The sequence below is a fragment of the Aureobasidium namibiae genome, assembly GCF_000721765.1.
Source record: "Aureobasidium namibiae CBS 147.97 unplaced genomic scaffold scaffold_3, whole genome shotgun sequence".
Lineage (NCBI taxonomy): Eukaryota > Fungi > Ascomycota > Dothideomycetes > Dothideales > Saccotheciaceae > Aureobasidium > Aureobasidium namibiae.
In genome coordinates, this window is record NW_013581206.1 from 1,339,132 (window position 1) to 1,357,230 (window position 18,099).

Sequence of the window (18,099 nt, forward strand, 5' to 3'; positions counted from 1 at the left end):
AGGCTAAGGAAGCGACGATGGAACATGTAACACTTTGGGTTCGGAAGAGAGAGGAAACGACTTAGTCTGTATTTGTCTTGATTACCTTGCTATGTTGCATGACCGAGGGGTGTGCAGCTCTGACAAAGCCGACGTTTCTCGCTGGCCGAAAGTTGATGCTGAGGAAATCTAGGCTAATTATGATTAATTGTAAGCTCGCCACCAACTGCCCGCATGTGTCGAATGCTCTCTTTGCCTAGAATCGATCGCGCTATATCTCACTATCTATCACCAAACACTAGAGTTCATCAGTACCACCATGATGAGTAACGATAAGCTTGTAAAACACTGCTGATAGAGAGTCTGGTATTACTCAAGGCTTGGGCGGACGCATATAGACCGAAATTCAGCCGGCTTATACCGCCATCATCTATTCGGTCCTGGGAACTCTTGTGTATTGTTACAGTTGTACGCGTTACGAACTTTCACATACGGGGAAGGTGGGGTTGAGAAGCGTCTTTAGCAATCACAAGCCATCCAAAAGTCTTCATGCATACCTTAGCGAAGATCAGCTTATGTGCACATATATGTGCACGCACGCTCAGGAGGCAAAAGTAACATATCAAAGCCAAGCTTTAGAATCCAAACAGGCGTATCAACGTCTATTAGATCCTGACCACAACCGCTCCATCGGCATCGACCCACTGACTCTCCACTCGCTTCAGTCTAGCTTGACTAGCAACATAGCAAAGCAACCAAACATGTCCCACGACCTCTCCCCAGCAAAAGACCTTGACTATGCCCAACTCGTGCTCTTTGTCTCCATCCTCCTCGCCTTCGTTCCCGGTCGCATCGTTCTCACGCAAACACCAGATTCCCCATCCACTGACTCCGCTCCCAATGTTCGATTGCAAGAAGACCCAAAACTTGATCTGAATTCTTGGACTCCAGCTACGAGTGTCGAATTGCCAATACCCTCTTTCGCTTTGGCGAAGAGCTCGGTGGGGGAAAGGTTTGTACTTTCCTTGCAGCTCTTCGCTGTCCCAAAATTGACTTTTCAGCTGTGGTGTGATATGTGAGATAAACGTATCTGAGCCAGTAGGTGGTGGCGGAGGATGTATCTGCGTGGGTAGGGACTTGAAGATTTCCTTTTCTTGGGTGTTCGCTTTTGACTTTGGAGTTGACAAGGAAGCGAACTTGCGCCTCTTTACCCCGATTGTCGATTCTGGGACCCGCGATGAGGGGAGAGGACGCTTTTCGATGAGGGACGGATGCGTGGGGGTCATGTAATCAACCGCAGTCTCTGACATGGCTCTCTCTATAATGGCAGAGCTCGGTTCAGAGGCTGAAGAAGTGGGTAGCCATTGACCAGGCTTTGACAGAGCTGCAGCACTCTTCAGTACACCGCTCTCTACAGCGGAGGACGAAGCAAGCATCGCCTTGATCGGAAGATGATTCGGTCTTGGTTGGAACAAGTCTATCTTTGAGCTTGGTGAGGATGACGCTTCAGCGGGCTTCTCTCTGGAGTTTGTACTCTGGACGAAAGGCGTGCCATGAGCATCTGGACTGGACGAGAATCGTGATTCGAAGGACGTTGGCGGAAGCTGGTTGAGAAGATCTGGTCGTGATGGAGGAGGGACTGCCATGTCGCCCGCGCCAACAGAAGGTGTTCCCTGAGCTTCTGGACTCGAGGAGAATCTACTTTCGAAGGATGTTGGCAGTACTTGATTCAAATCTTGCCGTCTCAGCATTGGTGAGTCAGTAGAATCATCAACTCCGCCTGGCTGAGTTCCGTGTGCCTGCGGTTCAGAGGAGAAGCGTGACTCGAAAGACGATCGTGTGACTTCAGATATGGTATCTTCATGCCTTCTAAAGCCCAAAGCGACGCCACCAAAACCATTACCGGGAATTCTCTCTCGAGCTTGAGAGCTCGAAGGGCCTCGAAGCTCGAGATCAGAGGTGAAAGAACGCCTTGCGAGCTCTAACTGCTGCTGTTGCTGCTTAGAAATCACCATGCGGTTCAGAGAAGCGGAAGAAGTTTCGCTTTGTCCTAGTGGTGTCCCAGATTGAGTTGACTTGACGTGGGCAGACATGTTTGCTCTTGGAGACTCGGTAGACTGCGTCTGCTTCAAAGGCGATGACCCTATGGCGCGTCGTTTTCCTGATGATCTGACCCCCTTCAGCGGCGACTCCTCATAGATGATGCCATTCCACGGTTGAGGCGCACTGCCTCTAGGCAAACTCCCCCAAGCAGAACTTGTTGGCGCGTCGTCCTGATCACTGCGTATGGGATCAGAATTGATGTCGCTGATTGAGTACGTGCTCGGCAGTTGCGATGGAATGTCATCGCTCGGTGATGAGAAGTCGTCCTGGGGTAAAGGCAAATTTGAGGTTCGCAGTGTCGACACTCGCCGCACAGGCGTTTCGGCAGAATACACAGTGGAGAGCCCATCAAGATAGCTTGGTGATTCTTGTTCGTCAGACTGCAAGTTCCTCGATGGGGTCGGTACATATTGAACCCGTCGTCGAGAGCCTGTCCTCCCAAGAGACCGATGTGACGGCGGGTTTGTGGCCTGCGTAGCCGATGTGACCAGCAGAGTGGAGTCGTCTGGTGGCAGAGTAAGGGAAACTCGAGGTGGTAAGGATGAATCGATAGGTAATGGAAGGACAGAATCGTCGATGCTTTGATCCAAATCACTCTCCTGAATGCTTTGATCATCTGGTTGTTGTGATGGTGCAAATAGCTGAGAGTCCAAGGCCGTCCATGCGTCTTGGGTATTGCTCAGAAAAACTGGAGGTTCTTCATGGTCCACTGAGACCGAGGAAGGTACAGCTGCAGGTATTCTTGTTTCAGAATCGGTTTGGCTCTTGTGAATGGGTACTATGCTAGAAGGCTCAAAAGACAAATAGGCATTTGCCTGACGCTTGAATCTCTCGTCATCCTTTCGAGAGCTGGGAGCTGAAGCATGCGCAAGCAGCTCCATCAACAGTACTGATATGTGAAGCGGCAATCCCAAGGTCCATAGTCCAGAATGATTTGTCCAAGAATACGGGCTGTGTCGCCCTGTCCAAAAGATGGCACTGCCGGATAGGTAAAGTGACGGCTTGAAGTGGTCGGGAAAGCGATAGGCACGTGAAAGGCAACGCAGACGACGTTTGGAACAAAGAAAATCGCCAGCCGCGGGGATGCCGCTAACCGAAAAGGGAGCAGCTTTGGAAATGATGTCAACGGCCACTTTTGAAGGCGGCGCAAAGACGACTTGAACCACTTTCCTCGACACCTGAGTCTCCTAAACTTAACATCAGCTTTGTATACACGATACAACATGCGCGCAGCACTGTCAACACTCAGCCGCAACAGCGCGACTCTCGCCCTGCGCAGGCCTTTACACGCCTCAACACCACTACCCAACCACACTATCACACCCACCACCGCCCGCACAATCTCGACAACTGTTCCACGTCGCGAAGCTCCCAACGTCACAGCTCGCGACACTCTCCTTCCGCAAACCCACTACGACTTCTTCCCCTCGCTAGGCTCCGACGCTCTCCCACCAAAAGGTCCCTTCACCCTCGACCTCTCTCTTCTACGCAAAGAATTCCTCCAACTACAAGCAAAAGCACATCCCGATCTCGCTCCTCAAGAAAAGAAACGTCAAGCCGAAGCACTGAGCGCGCGTATCAATGAGGCCTACAAGACACTCCAGAACCCGTTACTCCGGGCACAGTATCTATTGGAGATGAGAGGAGTTGACGTGGCGGGTGACGAAACGGCAAAGGTCGAGGATCCTGAGTTGCTGATGGAGGTCTTGGAGACGAGGGAGGTAATTGAGGAGGCCGCTTCTGAGGAAGAGTTGCAGCCATTGAGGGAGTTGAACGAGAGGAGGATTGCTGCTAGTGTGGGTGTGCTGGAAGATGCATTCCAGAAGGATGATACCGCGGCTGCAAAGGAGGAGGCTGTCAAGTTGAGGTATTGGATCAACATTCGGGAGACTGTTGATGCTTTCGAGCCCGGCAAGCCTGTGGTCATGATCCACTAAACACTCAACATGATCGAGTCATTACATAGAACAATTGATACCCCTCTCACTCTACTGCGAGCAGAAATTTCCAAGGATGCAAGATAGATGTTTCATTCCCAAACCAGCAGTCAGTATAATGCTTTGCTTTCCCCAACTGATGCAACCAAAAAGCCGGCATGAAAAGGCCGACCCAAACATGACACTGGCATGCATTCTCTCAGACACTTAATGCATAGGCAAGCTCTCCGGTCCGAAGCTCATGGGCAGAAGCTGCTCCAGCGTGAGCACCGTAGACTTTCCATCCTTGTCATACATCAAAATGGGCATCGAAGGCTAAGATTTCACATCACGTCAGCTCGAAACTTCCGAGAGCGTCCTCTTCGCTGTTTACACTCAACCATCTCCACTTCTCAGACTTACCTCGCAGAATTCCCGGATATACTGTCTGCACATGCCACAGGGACTTGCTGGGGGAGAAATATCTGTGGCAACAGCAAGAGCGCGAATGTCTCCTCGTCGTGCGCCTTCCACTACAGCAGTGCCCAGGGCGGTGCGCTCGGCGCAGGTGCCTACAGGGTAGGCTGCGTTCTCGACATTTGCGCCGCGGATAACTTGGCCTGACTTCAAGAGCAGGGAGGCACCGACTCTGAACTTGGAGTAAGGGCCTGTAAGAGAGTCAGTATCAGAGCGTGGCCCTCAGCAAAAGTATTTGGCAATCATGAATAGTCTTTCGTGAGACGGGAATGGGATCATGGGAATAAAACGGGCAGAACATGTGATTTCGCATTTGAGGATTCTCAAAGAAACCGGTGTATATGATATCAAAGAGATGATTATTCCACGACTTACAGTAAGCTCTCTCCTTGGCTTCAATGCAAGCCTCGGACAAAGCCTGGACCTCCGAGGTCGAAAGACCGTGAATCAGCGCAGTGTCATGGCGCGAGTGTTGAGGCTTGCTAGGAACAGATGGAGCAGACATCTCGGAAGAAAGGGAAGAGAGGGAAGGGAGAGGAAGAGGAGGAGCGTGGGATACGATGCAGTCTAGGCGGAGCGGACAAGGGCGAACCAGGCCAGCGGTGAACTCCGCTTGCGTACAGATTTATCTTGGCGGTGTAAGTCTTAGGTCACCTTCAAGAATATGCTCGGTTGACATCTGTCACCATCACCTTCCAACATCAATTCATCATGATTCTCTTCGAGCTTCCGGTCCGCTCTATACATACATCATCTAGCGCGGTCTTTAAGATTTGGATCAGATGTATCTCCACCGATTCTGAATTTGTCCGCCCCCCGGGGCCAATGAGTACCTGGTCCAAAGATGAAATCAATGCCTGGAGACGACGGAGATACGCCAACGACATCACTTACCGCGAAAAGAATATCGAACGCTCGACGAATTACGGCAGAAGACCAGATGTCATTCGGGCTCGGAAAGAGCTGTATGTTGAGCGGTATGCTAACGATCCTGCGTATCGCCTACGGCTGTTACAAAGCAACGCGAAATGGAAAGCTGGAAATCAAGAAGCTCTCTCTCTATACAAGAAGGAACGCTATAAGAACGACCCTGATTATCGAGCCGCTCTGAAGGAAGATTATGCGAGGTGGCGTGCAAAGCCCGAGAATCGGAAATCTGAGGCCAAACGTGAAAACGAGCGCTACCAAAACGACTTGGACTTTCGAGAACGTAAAAAGGAATATAATAGGGAAAGATATTAGAAGCTGAAGTTTGGACTTGCTACTTCTGGATGACACAAAACTCAAGACAAATCAGACTCTTCAGACAAATCGGATGGACCAGACGCCAAGTCTTGACCTTGACACGACATGCGGTCTTGTTGAACTACAAAGCAGGGTGGGCTCCTGGAGCCGAGTCTACTGTCTTTGATGATGCTTGAATAAGATGGGTGAGACTGAACATCTCACTTGACATGACATAATCCCATTCGAATAAAATGGATCAGCCGCCCTCTATGGTAATCAAGAAGAACGGCTCCAGGGTAACAATATCACTGTGATAGCTTGCAAATACCATGGGAGAAACTGAAATTGGATCCGGAAGCACATCAAACCACTAAAACACAACCAAGTCGAGTTCAAAGACCAAACCCCCTGCCTCCGCACTGTACTGTATAGCTTCTCAACTCCAGGATCTTTCCTTAGTTGCTCTCTGTACTCGCCTGTCATGGAGCACTCCACGGTCCGATGGGGTGCGGTGCGAACGAGTCGATCTTCGTTTCATCGATCCCTCTAGAAAATTTGTTTTGGTTGGAAGATGACGTACTATTGCCAGGATGTGATACTCATTGGACATGCCTCAAAGGTAGCGATGCATTCTGCTACATCTTGTTCCTCTTTTATAGCAATTTGTCCCAGCTTTTCGTCAAAGGCTAGGAGAGGAAGGCTGGATCTTGTCTGTCTTGGCAAACCCTCTGGTAGGAACATCGCTTGCGGATCGGCCACGAAGTCTTTGTGGAAGCTCTGGAGAGTTGTAGTCGATCAAGACGTAGGGAACGATGGAGCAATGTGTTATACCCGTCAATGATCTTGGTGCCTGGTAGTCGGGCGTGTACGTCATGCTCTAACGACAAAGATGGCACTACAAGAGTTGCGATGTAGGTTGTAACGCACATTACAAAGCGACGTTCGCGTAACTGGCATTGGGTGTGCAAAAGGATCAAGTCTTCTCCAAGTCTCGAATGCGCCTTCTCCTGCATACTCATCTAAATGGGTACGGTAAGAGGATTCATCACCGAAGCACCTCCATCAACCACCATATTAGCACCAGTAATATAACTACTGAAACCACTCGCCAAGAAACCAGCAACTCTCGCAACCTCCTTTGCCGTACCCGACCTCTCCAACCCCACAATCTTCCTCCTGACCTCTTCAGTTTGCAAATCAGCAGGCGGCAACTGATTGCTCATCCCCCTCATATCCATACCCTGCAAACTGACACCTACATCAATTTGACCAGGGCTGATAGCATTGATCCTGACATTACTGCCCTTGAGCACTGCAACACCTGCATGCACAACTCCCAAAGCAGCGTGCGAAGACATGGTAAACGCAGGACCCCAGCACCCGCCATAAGTGCTAGCGACCGAGGACACCACGATAATACTTCCATACGCCACATCCTTAGGCGCAGCATTAGGATAATTGCCCTTTGGTGTCGTCTTTGCCATAGCAGGAGGTGCGTATTTCAGCGCGAAAAAGGGCGCCATGCTGTTTGTCTCGAATGTCTTGTACAGATCTTGCGGTGCGGTCTGGGTGATAGATGCAGGACCCAGTAGACCAGAGGAAGTGACAAAGACGTCGAGTCTGCCCCAAGAGTTTAGGACGTCGTCGATGAGGGTGAGTGTGTCTTCTTCCTTGAGGCCGTAGGGGTAGCCGATTACTTTTGTGTTGGGCCAGAGGGCGTTGACTTCGTCGGCGAGGGATTGATCGTGGTTGGCGGAGAGGTCGGAGCAGGCGTAGATGCAGGCGGCGCCGTGGGCTGTTGTCACCGTGTTAGTCTTGCTCATCGCTGCAGTTACGTGGTAGAAGGAGAGGTTACCGGCTAGTTCGTGGACGATAGCCTTGCCAATTGCTTGTGTTGTGCCCGTCACAATACACACAAAGCCGTACTGTCGCAAGTCAGTCAACCTGTCTCTTATCACCTGTCAAGCCCAAGTCATACCAGCTTGCCATCAGCTCTATACGGCGAAAAATGCTGACTCTCATCCCCCTCAAGAATATTGTTGGTGCTCATCTTGAGTCGTTGTCGCGTTGTCTTGTCGCCAAGTCAATGTCTGAGAAAGAGTTTGCAAGTAACATCTTGTGAAGAGACGTTATCTGTGTTTCCTATGCCTTTGTGGCTCGTTGAGCTTAATCCAATGCCCCGTCGCATGCAGGTTGGTTGTTTATTCAAGCTTCAACGTCATGCGCCATTGCTGTTCCGTGGAGATAGCGGGTTGTTGCTGATAAGCATGCGGTTTTTACAGAATTGATGCGTATATTGTAGCATGCTGACCGAAGAGTTATCGACGACAGCTGATAGGCACTTGAACTTCGACGACACCTCCCAACACTTGAGAGTCTGTCCGCGAAACAGCTCTTACAGCGGCGCATAGCGCAAACAATACACGCAAATGATGCAGAAGCATCTCAGTATATGGAGGCGAGTCGCTCCAGGTCTATCGGCCATCACGACGTCGAGACAGATCTCACTGCCCTTCTAGGATTGTGTACATATGCAGCTACATCTACTTGAGGTATGCGCTTGAATCTGTGCAAGTAAGCATTGGTAAGTAGATATACATCAGTAGCTAGGGAATTGACCATCGAAAAAAGAACATCGAGTATCACCTTGCACAAGAGAATAAAGTGTTTCAAATAGAGCACATCGAAGGTAAGGATAAGTCACGTTGCACAGAGGAATATGAAAGTCATCATGAAAAAAAAAATCGATTGCGGTTGTATCTAAGAAAGAGAAGGAAAGACTCCGAACGCCCACCTACCCCTTTTCCCAAGTCGCTATTTCGTGCTTGTTTTTGTGTTTTTCTTGTTTTCCTCTTTTTTTTTGTGATTTAGTTTTTGAGGCGTAATAGGATAAGGAAGAGGGGGAAGCAAAGAAAGACTTACTTGCAACGGACTGCCAGGCTTACCTGCACAGGGAAATCAGACTCAGTTGTAGTAGGATCCATCGCGGCGAACGAAGCGATCATTGCGGTACTGGAGAGCAGCGTGCTGGACGATGCCTGGGTGGTAAGTCTGCAGGTGGTCGTTGTACTGGTACAGACCACGGGGGCAATGGATACCACAGACAGGGCAGACAAATGGAGTTGGAGCCCTGTGGGCACGGGTCGCGTGGCTGACGTGCTCGACCTGTCTGGCAGTGGTGAAACCACAGTAGCAATGGAACCTTCCATCCACGCGACGACAGCTTGAGCTGTGTTCGAAGAGACGGTCCTGGTGATAGATGTTCTGGGCGGTGTTGGGGTGATCGCGACGGTAGCGGATTGGGAGATCGTCGGCGATTGCGCTGATGCGGCGTTGGCGGAGGTACATCAGGGGTACGTCGGCACTGGAGCGGCGGCGTCCGGTGCCACGTCTGGGAGAGGCCGAACGGTCATCACGACGGTCGATACTGCGAGTAACCTGCTGGGGCTGGTGTGAGTGGGTAGTTTGACTTGGCTGGTAGGATGACACGTACCGAACATTAGACGCAGGTTGGCCTGATGAGACGTAACGAACGCCCGCATGTTGACCCAGGGGAGCGTAAGCGACGCGACTTGGCTGTGCGGGCAAGCCGGGCTGATCGGGAGTGACCTCGTAGCTGTGGTAAGACATTGCGGGTTGCTTAGTCTCTGCGCGAAATTGGGTGTGGGTGGATGTTGGCAAATGTCTAAATCGAGAACATACATGGCATTTTATATAAAATGGTGGGCACGTTAATCGTAGCCTGTCTAAAAGTGTTGTCAAGACGCCAGACAAAGGTATTGTGAGAATGACAAAGCCTTGTGCAGAAGGCTGAAAGAACCATGCTGATATGTGAAAGCATGTGGTGTTGCGTGAAAGGTGCCATCAAAGCGAGAAGTCAATGACTGGCGTCGAACTAAGAGTCCCGATTTCACACACGAAGGCTGCAACCAGTGAACTTCAGACCAGCGAAACTACCCAAATCTCTTTAACTAGCAAGCGCGATCTGATCGTGACGTTATTCCAGAGGTATAGCTTCCCAAGATGCTAAACAAGCTCGAAGCTGCAGCCCACTAGTATCTCACGCATCGAGGGATTTTTTGCCGCCAACAGCATAAAACAACCCTCGACGATGATTTGCACAAGGACCGTCACGAAAGTCACATCATGTACAAACGACTGCCACGTGAACAAAACATAGTATTTCATGAATTGCTGCATCTCTTTCTCGATCTTCCGTCTAAAAACACAGAAAAGCAAACTCCTCTCCCATGCAATACTCATTGCTTCTTCCACTGTATCGAAAACTCCATTGCTCCTGATGCATTTCCTTGCGCTTTTTTATATGCATCGCTGAGAAAGGAGTAGAAAGAAAGAGCAGAGAAACGCCGTGTAGATGCTTCCTGTGATGGTATGCCTCTACCATAACCTTCGCTATGCATGTGGCAGACCCACGGTCTCTCCTAAAGTCATGAAATCAGCATATCCCATAAACGCCGTTCCTTGTGCATTGTTGTCCATCTGCGGTGAGACTTGCTGTTCGCCTTCGCTCAGTCGATAGTCGTCTTCGCGTCGATTCAACAGGGCTTCCAAGTCTGGATCCTATATTTCGTCCTCGAAGTCTGCAGCATCGCTTAGCGATTCATCGGAGACCAGGGGGTCGTTATCTGAGTCTGCGTTGGTCGTTAGCGTATGCAATGAAGAATTGGAGATCAAAATCTAAAACTCACCATCATCAATCTCAACGATATAGCTGTTCGGAGGTCCGTCCGAAGACGAACGTTCGTCTTGCCAGTCGCGGATTATGTCACGTAGCCCCTCATGGTTGCGCAGCAGAGTACCGATACAGTCGACCTCGCCGAACAGTTCTTGAACGGCGCTCTCAAGCTCAATAGCAACTTCGGTCTCTGGCGCTTCGCTCTTCAACCATTCTTCCAGCTCTGTCTCAAGTCTTGAAGAAACTTGACTCAAGTATGTGCCGCAGTCCTGGTATGCGTCGATAGAGTACTCATATAAGCTGGGTGCTTCGCCTTGCGTGACAGCTGGGTGAAGTCGATCACCGAGGCCAGTGAGTAGCTCCTTGATAGAGCATATCCTCGAATGGAGGCTCACTACTCCACCCTGGGTATAGGGCGTGGAGAGTGCAGTTTGCACTAACACATGGTTTCTCAACCAGTCCCTCGCGTCTTTCTCGACCTCTGATTCATCGCATAGCAAGAAGTGGAGAGACAGCGTGGCCAGATGACCGAACATCATCAGTGGACTGATTTTGTGAACTTCGCCCACGATCCAAAACAGATTTCCTAGCACCGACAAGTCTTCTCGCTTCGCCTTGGGAGAGCGCAGAATTCTCTCCATCTCCTGGAAAATGTCCTCTTCTGTAGTCGACTTCATCTTCCGCTCGACTAGACAAAGAGCAACAGACTCTGATATCGCATCCCAGTTGGTAGAGTGTTTCATGTTAACCACGAGCGCCCGAGCAGCATCGTCGTAGAGCTCGTGAGAAACTCCGTTGGCATTAGTGAGGAGAGCAACCAATCTGCTTGGAGGCCATTCTCGCCAGGGACTATTAAGTCAGTAAACTACTAAACTTACGCAACACAGTGTTGATGTGTACTTACATATTGTTTGGGGATTCAAACCCTTGCATGCATTGCTCTGCGATACAGTTGACCCCGAGTTTGGTACGTCTGCACAAGTAGTCGTACTCTTCATCAGTGAGCAACAACATAGTTGCATCTGTCCAACGCTCGTCATCATTGGGTGCAGTAAATCCACGGAGATCGAGGAAGTTGTGGAGCAGCCCGTATATGCAGTTAATGATCGACGCATAATTTGGCGCGCCAGAGATCCTTTCGATGTACCGCACAATCTCAGGACGTTTTTTCTGCAGCACTGTGTCTTCCTTGACAAAAAGAATTTCGAGACACCACAATAGAACACCCTTTTGAAGCAACACCGAAGTTTCCTCAGGACCGAGCTCAGCGATTTGACGTATGAGATCAAAATATTCCCACCAGGCTGCAGGTATCATGTCAAAAAGAAGACAGTGGAGGTCGAGCAGGCTCTGAATTGTGGGTACCATGAAATTTTCTTCGTCTTCTGTGTCGATGTATCTCGGATCATGCTCACGAAGGTATCTGAAGCATGCCATGATCAGACGATTGGTGGCGTGGCGTACTTTCCGCTTGGAGTGCATAACAATACTTTTGGGCTTGTCTTTTTCGTTCCTTCGAGGAAGTAGAGCTTCCAGCATCCATCTCGCAAAGTCCGTACGACGGCACGCCAGTTTCTGGAGCAGCAGTGACATGAAATCAATAGAATGTGGAGAGAACTCGTTGTCAAAGCTTGCCACGACGCGGATACAGTGACGCAATGACATCGACATGAGCTTAAATGTAACCCTGCTGCTTGTATCGGGATCAAGCGATTTGAGCGTATCTAGCCTTGCAGTGAGGCCGCGGACGAATTCCGTATGACGCGAGGAGAATAGATGAAGATTCAAGATCTTCTCCTCATTTTCCTTGGTGATCTCCATCTCGATGTCTTGAGGAAGACTGACTCTGGCCTGTGTTACATAAGGGAGCAATGATGTGCTCGGGGCAAGGCACTTTGCGGACTCGGATACCGAGGAGACGCGCTGATAGAACAATACATATGCATTGTCCTGTCGGAGATAGGGAGTTTGATCTCGTGAAAAGGATCCTGACGAAGTGAGCTTGAGCCCGCCTCGGGTCTCGCACAGGACTTCCTCGATACTAGAGATTCTAACATTTCTGTCTTCAAATCGAAACCAACGTAGAGGTCCCCCATCGCTACGTCCACGCTCGACAGCGTACGACCAGTAGTGGCCATATGCCAGAACTCCCGAATGGACGACCACACCCACGAGTTGGAAGACATCAGAATCGTTTGTGACCTCAACGCCCGCAAGGCGGTTGAGCTTGTACTTGCTCATGTCGATGCGTTCTGGGAAGTCGAACCGATCGTTGACCTTCTGACCTCCGTCATAGGTCTCATAGCGAAATCGTCTCAAGCCCAAGACAAAATTGTCGGGGATATGCTCGAAAGCAGTTCTCCGAACAGCGTCGACAGGAACACCCTCGCCAGAGCCACAAGTAGTGCATCTGAACCTATCACTTCCTTCAAGGATGGCTCCTTTGGTGTATTCCTCCAAACTCTCTTCGAGCGACGCCTTGTCTTTGACGACTAGAGACAAGTTGAAGTATTCGTCTGTGCTCTCGGAAACATGCTTGCAGCTGCCGATGGTTTGTGACTTATTGACACCCTGGAAGAATGTTTTCAGGGTATCCTTCGCTTCATCGTCTGGCATACTTTCTTCGAGCTGTCCGATCAAGGTCATGAAAAAGATGTGTGCGTCGTCCTGCGCATTAATGTCAATGTTCAGAGCTTTGACAAGATTTTCGGGCTGATAGAAAATGTCGTGACTGTCCTGCATTGAGGCAAAAGCCACTTTGAGCTCAGTGAGGACGGTCTGCTTCTTCGAGTCGAGCACAGGCGTGTCAAATATGAATCGCCGAAACTGCATGTTCATATAGAGCTGTTGAAGCAGAGAGTTGAAGTAGCAAGTCTGCCCCATGTTGGCGAGGCCTGCACAGTTGCCCTCTTGGCGGATGAATCTCTCAGAACCAGGAAAACTGATACTCTGGTCACTGGGGCAGTAACCAGTGACATTTTTGCAATCCTCGCAGAGGTCTTCCACTGTTCGGATATTGTCACACATCAAGAGAAGGAGGTCGTAGATGCTGTTGCGAGTTTCCACAGCAAGAACGGGCCTCAAATTCCTTCCGAGCTTGAGAACTGGGAAGAGCAGAGTTTGGAACAACTGTGAAGCAAGATTGTCCAGGTTCAGTGCCTTGTTTTGAACAACAAGTTTCTGAACGTAACAGAGGAGCAACGAAACCAAGCCAGAAACTCTCTTGTCAATAAAGCAATCTCCAAAGCGTTCTAGGTGCTCTAGTTCGAGAAGGGTCTTGGCGAACCGATCGATTGAGCTCCTCAAAAGCCCTTCGTTGCTTGCCAGGCTCTGATCAGCAGCGATTGCCATAGAACTGACGAAGAATGTATTGTCGCAAATCAATGGCTGTTCCAGGCCAGCTTGTATCAAATGATCCAAAGAAAGCCGGGAAAAGAAGGCTTTGATCTCGGGGGAAGCTCTGTCATCTTGGATAGCGTTGGCAATGACTCTTGGAATAGTAGCTCGAAGATGATCATTCGTGGTGAGAAGAAGTTGAAGATGGATCGGTACAGTGGCATCCGCAGCGACGAAGGCGGAACACACAGAATGGCTCAAAAGGACGCTTTCCACCAGGCATTGATACAGCGCTCTTATTGTGAATTGCTGATAGCTATCACGACCGCCCAACACAGTTTCGTCTGATAAGTGTCGGATATAACAGAGTACTTGTTGGGTGAACTTGGGAGCGTCTTTGAAGTACTCTCCAGCCACGTCGTGAACGGGCCTTTCTTTGAGCAAGTCGAGCAGGGTCTCTGCTGCGCGACAGATGTTCGCAGGCTCTTGCAGTGTATCGGTTCGGTACAGCAGCTCGACCAGTAGATGAACTGATCGGAGCAAGAACCTCTCATCAGCGACGCCGAGCGCAATCTGTTCCTTCAACTGGAGAAATATGACCTCGATCGACGCTCGCAACCGCAGGGGTAGACCTGGAGGGAAAATCTGTTCGGAAGGTGTTTCAGGAGCAGTAATCATGGCTCTGACAGGACCAGGGAACTTGAGCCGTTCAAGTATCTGCAGCACAAATTGTGCTTTTCTGCTTGTTTCATCAAGAGTGCCGTATAAAACGTCGAGATGAGACACTATCTCTTCCTCGAAGACCGATCTTTCTGCGCTCTCATTGATTTCTTCCTGGATGCCCGCAAATGTGCTGCGTTTTTGTACCATGAGAACCTTACCGTCTCCGAGGCCAAATTGTTTGATCGACTGTCCTGGCTCATCAGCGAAGTTGATTTTTTGGCCCGCTGAGACAACAGTGTAACTCGCGAATCCAGTCTCTGAAGCGATAGCAGCATCCAGCTCTGAGCAATTTGCTGACTCGTTGATTGTGACCATACCATTCTGCGGCTGTCTGTTGCCTTTGTGAATACGAATTGGAATCTGGATATGGTTTTGAACAAGTCTGGGTTCTGTCTGCGAGCTACGGCCAGATATTGACATGCCTGATTGCTCAACGGTGGCACAGAACTGGTTCGACTCAACTAGCATGTGTAACAAGATCTCCGCGGCTCTGGTGCCAGATATCTCTTGTTGAACAATCTTCGGGATGAGTTTTTTGACGACCGATATCTGATGGGCTACGGCCAAGTCAGGATGTTTGATAGCCTTGCCCCTGAAGAGCCTTTCCATGAGAAGCACTACAAATCCCTTGGCAAATTCTTCTGATGGTACTGCAAGCGCGAATCTGATCAATTCCTCATCAAGAGGCAAAAGTACGGTTTCTTCCGACTCAAAATGTGCGTACTGGGATCTGAAGAAGTTGACAGTCTCGATAGTCGCTGACCCAGGCGAGATTTGCGGAAGGTACTTTTTGATTAGTCGACGGTTGAAAGCTTCAAGACCAGGCTTGTTGGCTTGGAAACATTGTGTGAAGAATTTCCATCCCATCTTCCGCAGCACCGGCGTTGAGGCGTCTTCGCCCAAGACATGCTGCCAGAGTATCTTCTCCGAATCCGCTGTGTCATCGGTCGGGCTCGAGATTGAAAGGACCTGGGTCATGAGGTCTAGACGGCACCACAATGCATTGAGAGCAAGCAGTTTAGTATCATTCTTTGCTCTTTCGCAAGCTTCCATCAGTTCTTGTACACATTGTTGGAACGTCAAGCGCCCAAAGACTTCATGTGGCTGGACATGAAAGTTCTTCTGTTTGAGGATACAAGCCAATGCCTGCACATAGCCGGTGGCGTCCTTTGACATCGAAGCAATAGGACCCGTACAGAGCTCGATCAGGCGGATCGTCTCCTTAGAGCTGCGTGGAGAGAGGATTTTTATAAGCAGGTCTGCAAAGACAGCCAGAAGTGAATCTTGCTTGGCAGAAGAGATGTCTGGGTCTTCGATCTTGCTCAACAAGCTTACACAGCTGTAGATTGACTCATACTCACCATCGGTCGAGGTTCTGAGAAACTCGGCCATAAGAGTATGAAGGAGTTGTTCTGCATCCTTGGTGAATCGTGACAGCGGGAGGACTCTGAATTTGTTGCAGAAGTATTCATTGGTGAAGGACGGCATAAACTGTGAAGCAATCTTGAGCATTTCCATGGCGCTTTGTGCATCATCGGGTTGTTGAGAATTGAAAGACAAAGCCCAGATCGTATCGGCGTCGTGTGTGGTGAGCGTGCCTGTAACGGCCATGAACGCAACGATTGCTGGAATTCTTCCGATCAGCGTAGCATGCGATTGAGGTCCTAACAGATATCCGGTGACGTTTCTTGCGAGAAGGAATTTGGCTGTGTAATCTTCCAAGAGTTGACGGTAGCCTGCTTCCAGCTTTCGCGTGTTCACGTGAATATCCCAGGCCAACTGTCCTATCTCAGCTGCGGCACGGTTGCGCAGGTCCACACTGCTGCTTCGAGTGAGAGCGTTGTAGAACTCCAACGAGCACGCGGTAAGAGCTACCTCTAGAAGATCTTCTCTGTTCAAGTGGGCCGTGAGGCGATCGTCGATCTCAAGATTGCCGATGACAGAGGTGATCGTAACTCTGGGTGGGCCAAGCAGTTCTTCTTTCGGGATTCGATATGTCACAACATCTTCCAAAATCATACTGTACACAGTACTCGCGGAAATTTTGTTTGTGTGGTATAGAGCACGTAGCATTTCCAAGAGGTATTTATGGAATAGCTCAATGACGCGTTGTGAGCTCACGTCCAGATGTTGCTTGGGTAAAGTATGAATCGTCATGGTATAGACGTGCTCGAAGACTTTGGTCAGCTTTGTGTAATACGTTGTAAGCCAGCGGTTAGTAGTGTTGGAATAAGCAATCAGCACGCTGAAGCAGAGATTCACGTAAGGGAATGCTGTAGCGAAAGGCGACTTGATGTTCTCCGACCTGGAGGTGATGTGTCCAAGGAGTGTGACGATAGCATCCATAGCATCTTCCTGGAAGCGCTCAACGGACGACTTCATGGTGGACGTGACGTTGAAGCGATAGGCTGCCGACATTGGTTCCAGGAATTCCTTCGGGTGAAGAACCATGTTCATGTAAGTCTGAGGCCACAGGGGAAATTGCAAAGAGTGCTTTGGAGAGCCGGTGGAGGTGGGAGAGCTTGTCGAATCCCTGCGAGCGATGCTCTGTTTCAAAATGGCTACGTCGGTGTGCAGAAGTCTCTCACCCAGTCTTAGTAAAACATCGAGAAGACCGACGAAAAAGGCGTATGCCATGCTCGAGGGAAACGATATGTCGATGATGAGAGAGCTAGAAAGGGTTAGATGTTGTGATGTGAGCTTAGAGGGAGAAGACTGGAACTTACGAGCGGCCGATCAGTCCTTGGAAGCAGGATAGTACATGGTTCCAGAAATCCTTGTGATCTGAATACATGTCGAACATGACGGACGACGTGGTATTTTGCTTCAATGCAGCTTCGAATTCATCGTCAGTGTCGCTGAGATGGCCCTTGAGCCAGGTTAAGAAGTGGTCCATATGGGACAACTTGAGAGCTTCGCGAGGTATTAGCATGGGTCAGCGTTTGAGTGGCCCTGAAACATACCAGTCTTTCCGCGGCAGTGCTCTGCGAACCTGGCAGCGGCACTCTCAGGAGTATCGCCTTCACACAAAAACGGAAAGCTACTAAGGTGTGTGCCGGCGGGTGACTCGTCGCCAGTCATGATGATGGAAATTTCGGATAGATCAGTTGACTGTTCTTGAGGGACTTCTAGGATAGTCGGACTTCCTGTGGTCGATGTGCTTTGATTATCGGATCGATGGGAAGAATCCCCGTTGGTGCGGGATGGAGAGTCGGGCTCGTCGCTCAGACGAGGTCGCTTGCGTGAGTGAGAAGAGTCGGCATCGGCGACGTGATCTCTGCCAGGTAGAGATGAAGGTGAAATTCTTTGGCTGGCAGAGTGGGCCGATGAGGCAGGTGAAGGGGCCATAATCACCGAGCTATGAATGCTGACCACGCGGCGTCATGAATCAGAGCTATAAATGTGTTTCGATTGCTGGGTGGCTGCAAGACGAGCAAAGCCGCATGTACCGAGCTTTGTGGTAGTGATGGTTCACTCGGACGTGAAAGACGTTGTGGCACGCTGGCGGGAGAAGGCTCCAACACGGGCAGCAAACGCCAAAATGCGGTCGGTAAAGACGCGTGGAAATAAGCTCACTGTGCCTTGAAAAGTCGGTGGAAAAGTCTTGCAAGTGGTCATAAGTCAGGTGGCGTTCTCAGAGGG

The 18,099-nt window shown here is 50.0% G+C and overlaps 7 protein-coding genes across 7 annotated transcripts; 2 read left to right on the plus strand and 5 right to left on the minus strand.

The window, feature by feature from the left end:
* Window positions 1-644: 644 nt before the first annotated feature.
* M436DRAFT_40520 (uncharacterized protein) lies at window positions 645-2,963 on the minus strand (the record flags this gene model as incomplete). Its single annotated transcript, XM_013574736.1, has 1 exon — window positions 645-2,963. One exon carries the CDS (start codon window positions 2,961-2,963, stop codon window positions 645-647), a length of 2,319 nt encoding a protein of 772 aa, XP_013430190.1.
* A 342-nt stretch (window positions 2,964-3,305) lies between these two features.
* M436DRAFT_40251 (Co-chaperone Hsc20) lies at window positions 3,306-4,019 on the plus strand (the record flags this gene model as incomplete). The annotated part of the gene is made up of 1 exon (XM_013574696.1): window positions 3,306-4,019. The coding sequence occupies one exon, from the start codon at window positions 3,306-3,308 to the stop codon at window positions 4,017-4,019; it is 714 nt and encodes a 237-aa protein (XP_013430150.1).
* A 207-nt stretch (window positions 4,020-4,226) lies between these two features.
* On the minus strand, window positions 4,227-4,980 carry M436DRAFT_70668 (cytidine deaminase; the record flags this gene model as incomplete). Its single annotated transcript, XM_013574977.1, has 3 exons — window positions 4,227-4,334; window positions 4,422-4,666; window positions 4,851-4,980. The coding sequence occupies 3 exons, from the start codon at window positions 4,978-4,980 to the stop codon at window positions 4,227-4,229; spliced, it is 483 nt and encodes a 160-aa protein (XP_013430431.1).
* Window positions 4,981-5,186: 206 nt separating this feature from the next.
* M436DRAFT_61557 (uncharacterized protein) lies at window positions 5,187-5,896 on the plus strand (the record flags this gene model as incomplete). Its single annotated transcript, XM_013574889.1, has 2 exons — window positions 5,187-5,685; window positions 5,718-5,896. 2 exons carry the CDS (start codon window positions 5,187-5,189, stop codon window positions 5,894-5,896), a joined length of 678 nt encoding a protein of 225 aa, XP_013430343.1.
* An 825-nt stretch (window positions 5,897-6,721) lies between these two features.
* On the minus strand, window positions 6,722-7,752 carry M436DRAFT_70669 (NAD(P)-binding protein; the record flags this gene model as incomplete). Its single annotated transcript, XM_013574978.1, has 3 exons — window positions 6,722-7,497; window positions 7,558-7,627; window positions 7,681-7,752. 3 exons carry the CDS (start codon window positions 7,750-7,752, stop codon window positions 6,722-6,724), a joined length of 918 nt encoding a protein of 305 aa, XP_013430432.1.
* Window positions 7,753-8,666: 914 nt separating this feature from the next.
* M436DRAFT_79551 (uncharacterized protein) lies at window positions 8,667-9,332 on the minus strand (the record flags this gene model as incomplete). The annotated part of the gene is made up of 1 exon (XM_013575084.1): window positions 8,667-9,332. One exon carries the CDS (start codon window positions 9,330-9,332, stop codon window positions 8,667-8,669), a length of 666 nt encoding a protein of 221 aa, XP_013430538.1.
* Window positions 9,333-10,283: 951 nt separating this feature from the next.
* M436DRAFT_61560 (uncharacterized protein) lies at window positions 10,284-17,805 on the minus strand (the record flags this gene model as incomplete). Its single annotated transcript, XM_013574890.1, has 5 exons — window positions 10,284-10,354; window positions 10,412-11,247; window positions 11,303-17,128; window positions 17,184-17,370; window positions 17,421-17,805. The coding sequence occupies 5 exons, from the start codon at window positions 17,803-17,805 to the stop codon at window positions 10,284-10,286; spliced, it is 7,305 nt and encodes a 2,434-aa protein (XP_013430344.1).
* Between the last annotated feature and the right edge of the window lie 294 nt (window positions 17,806-18,099).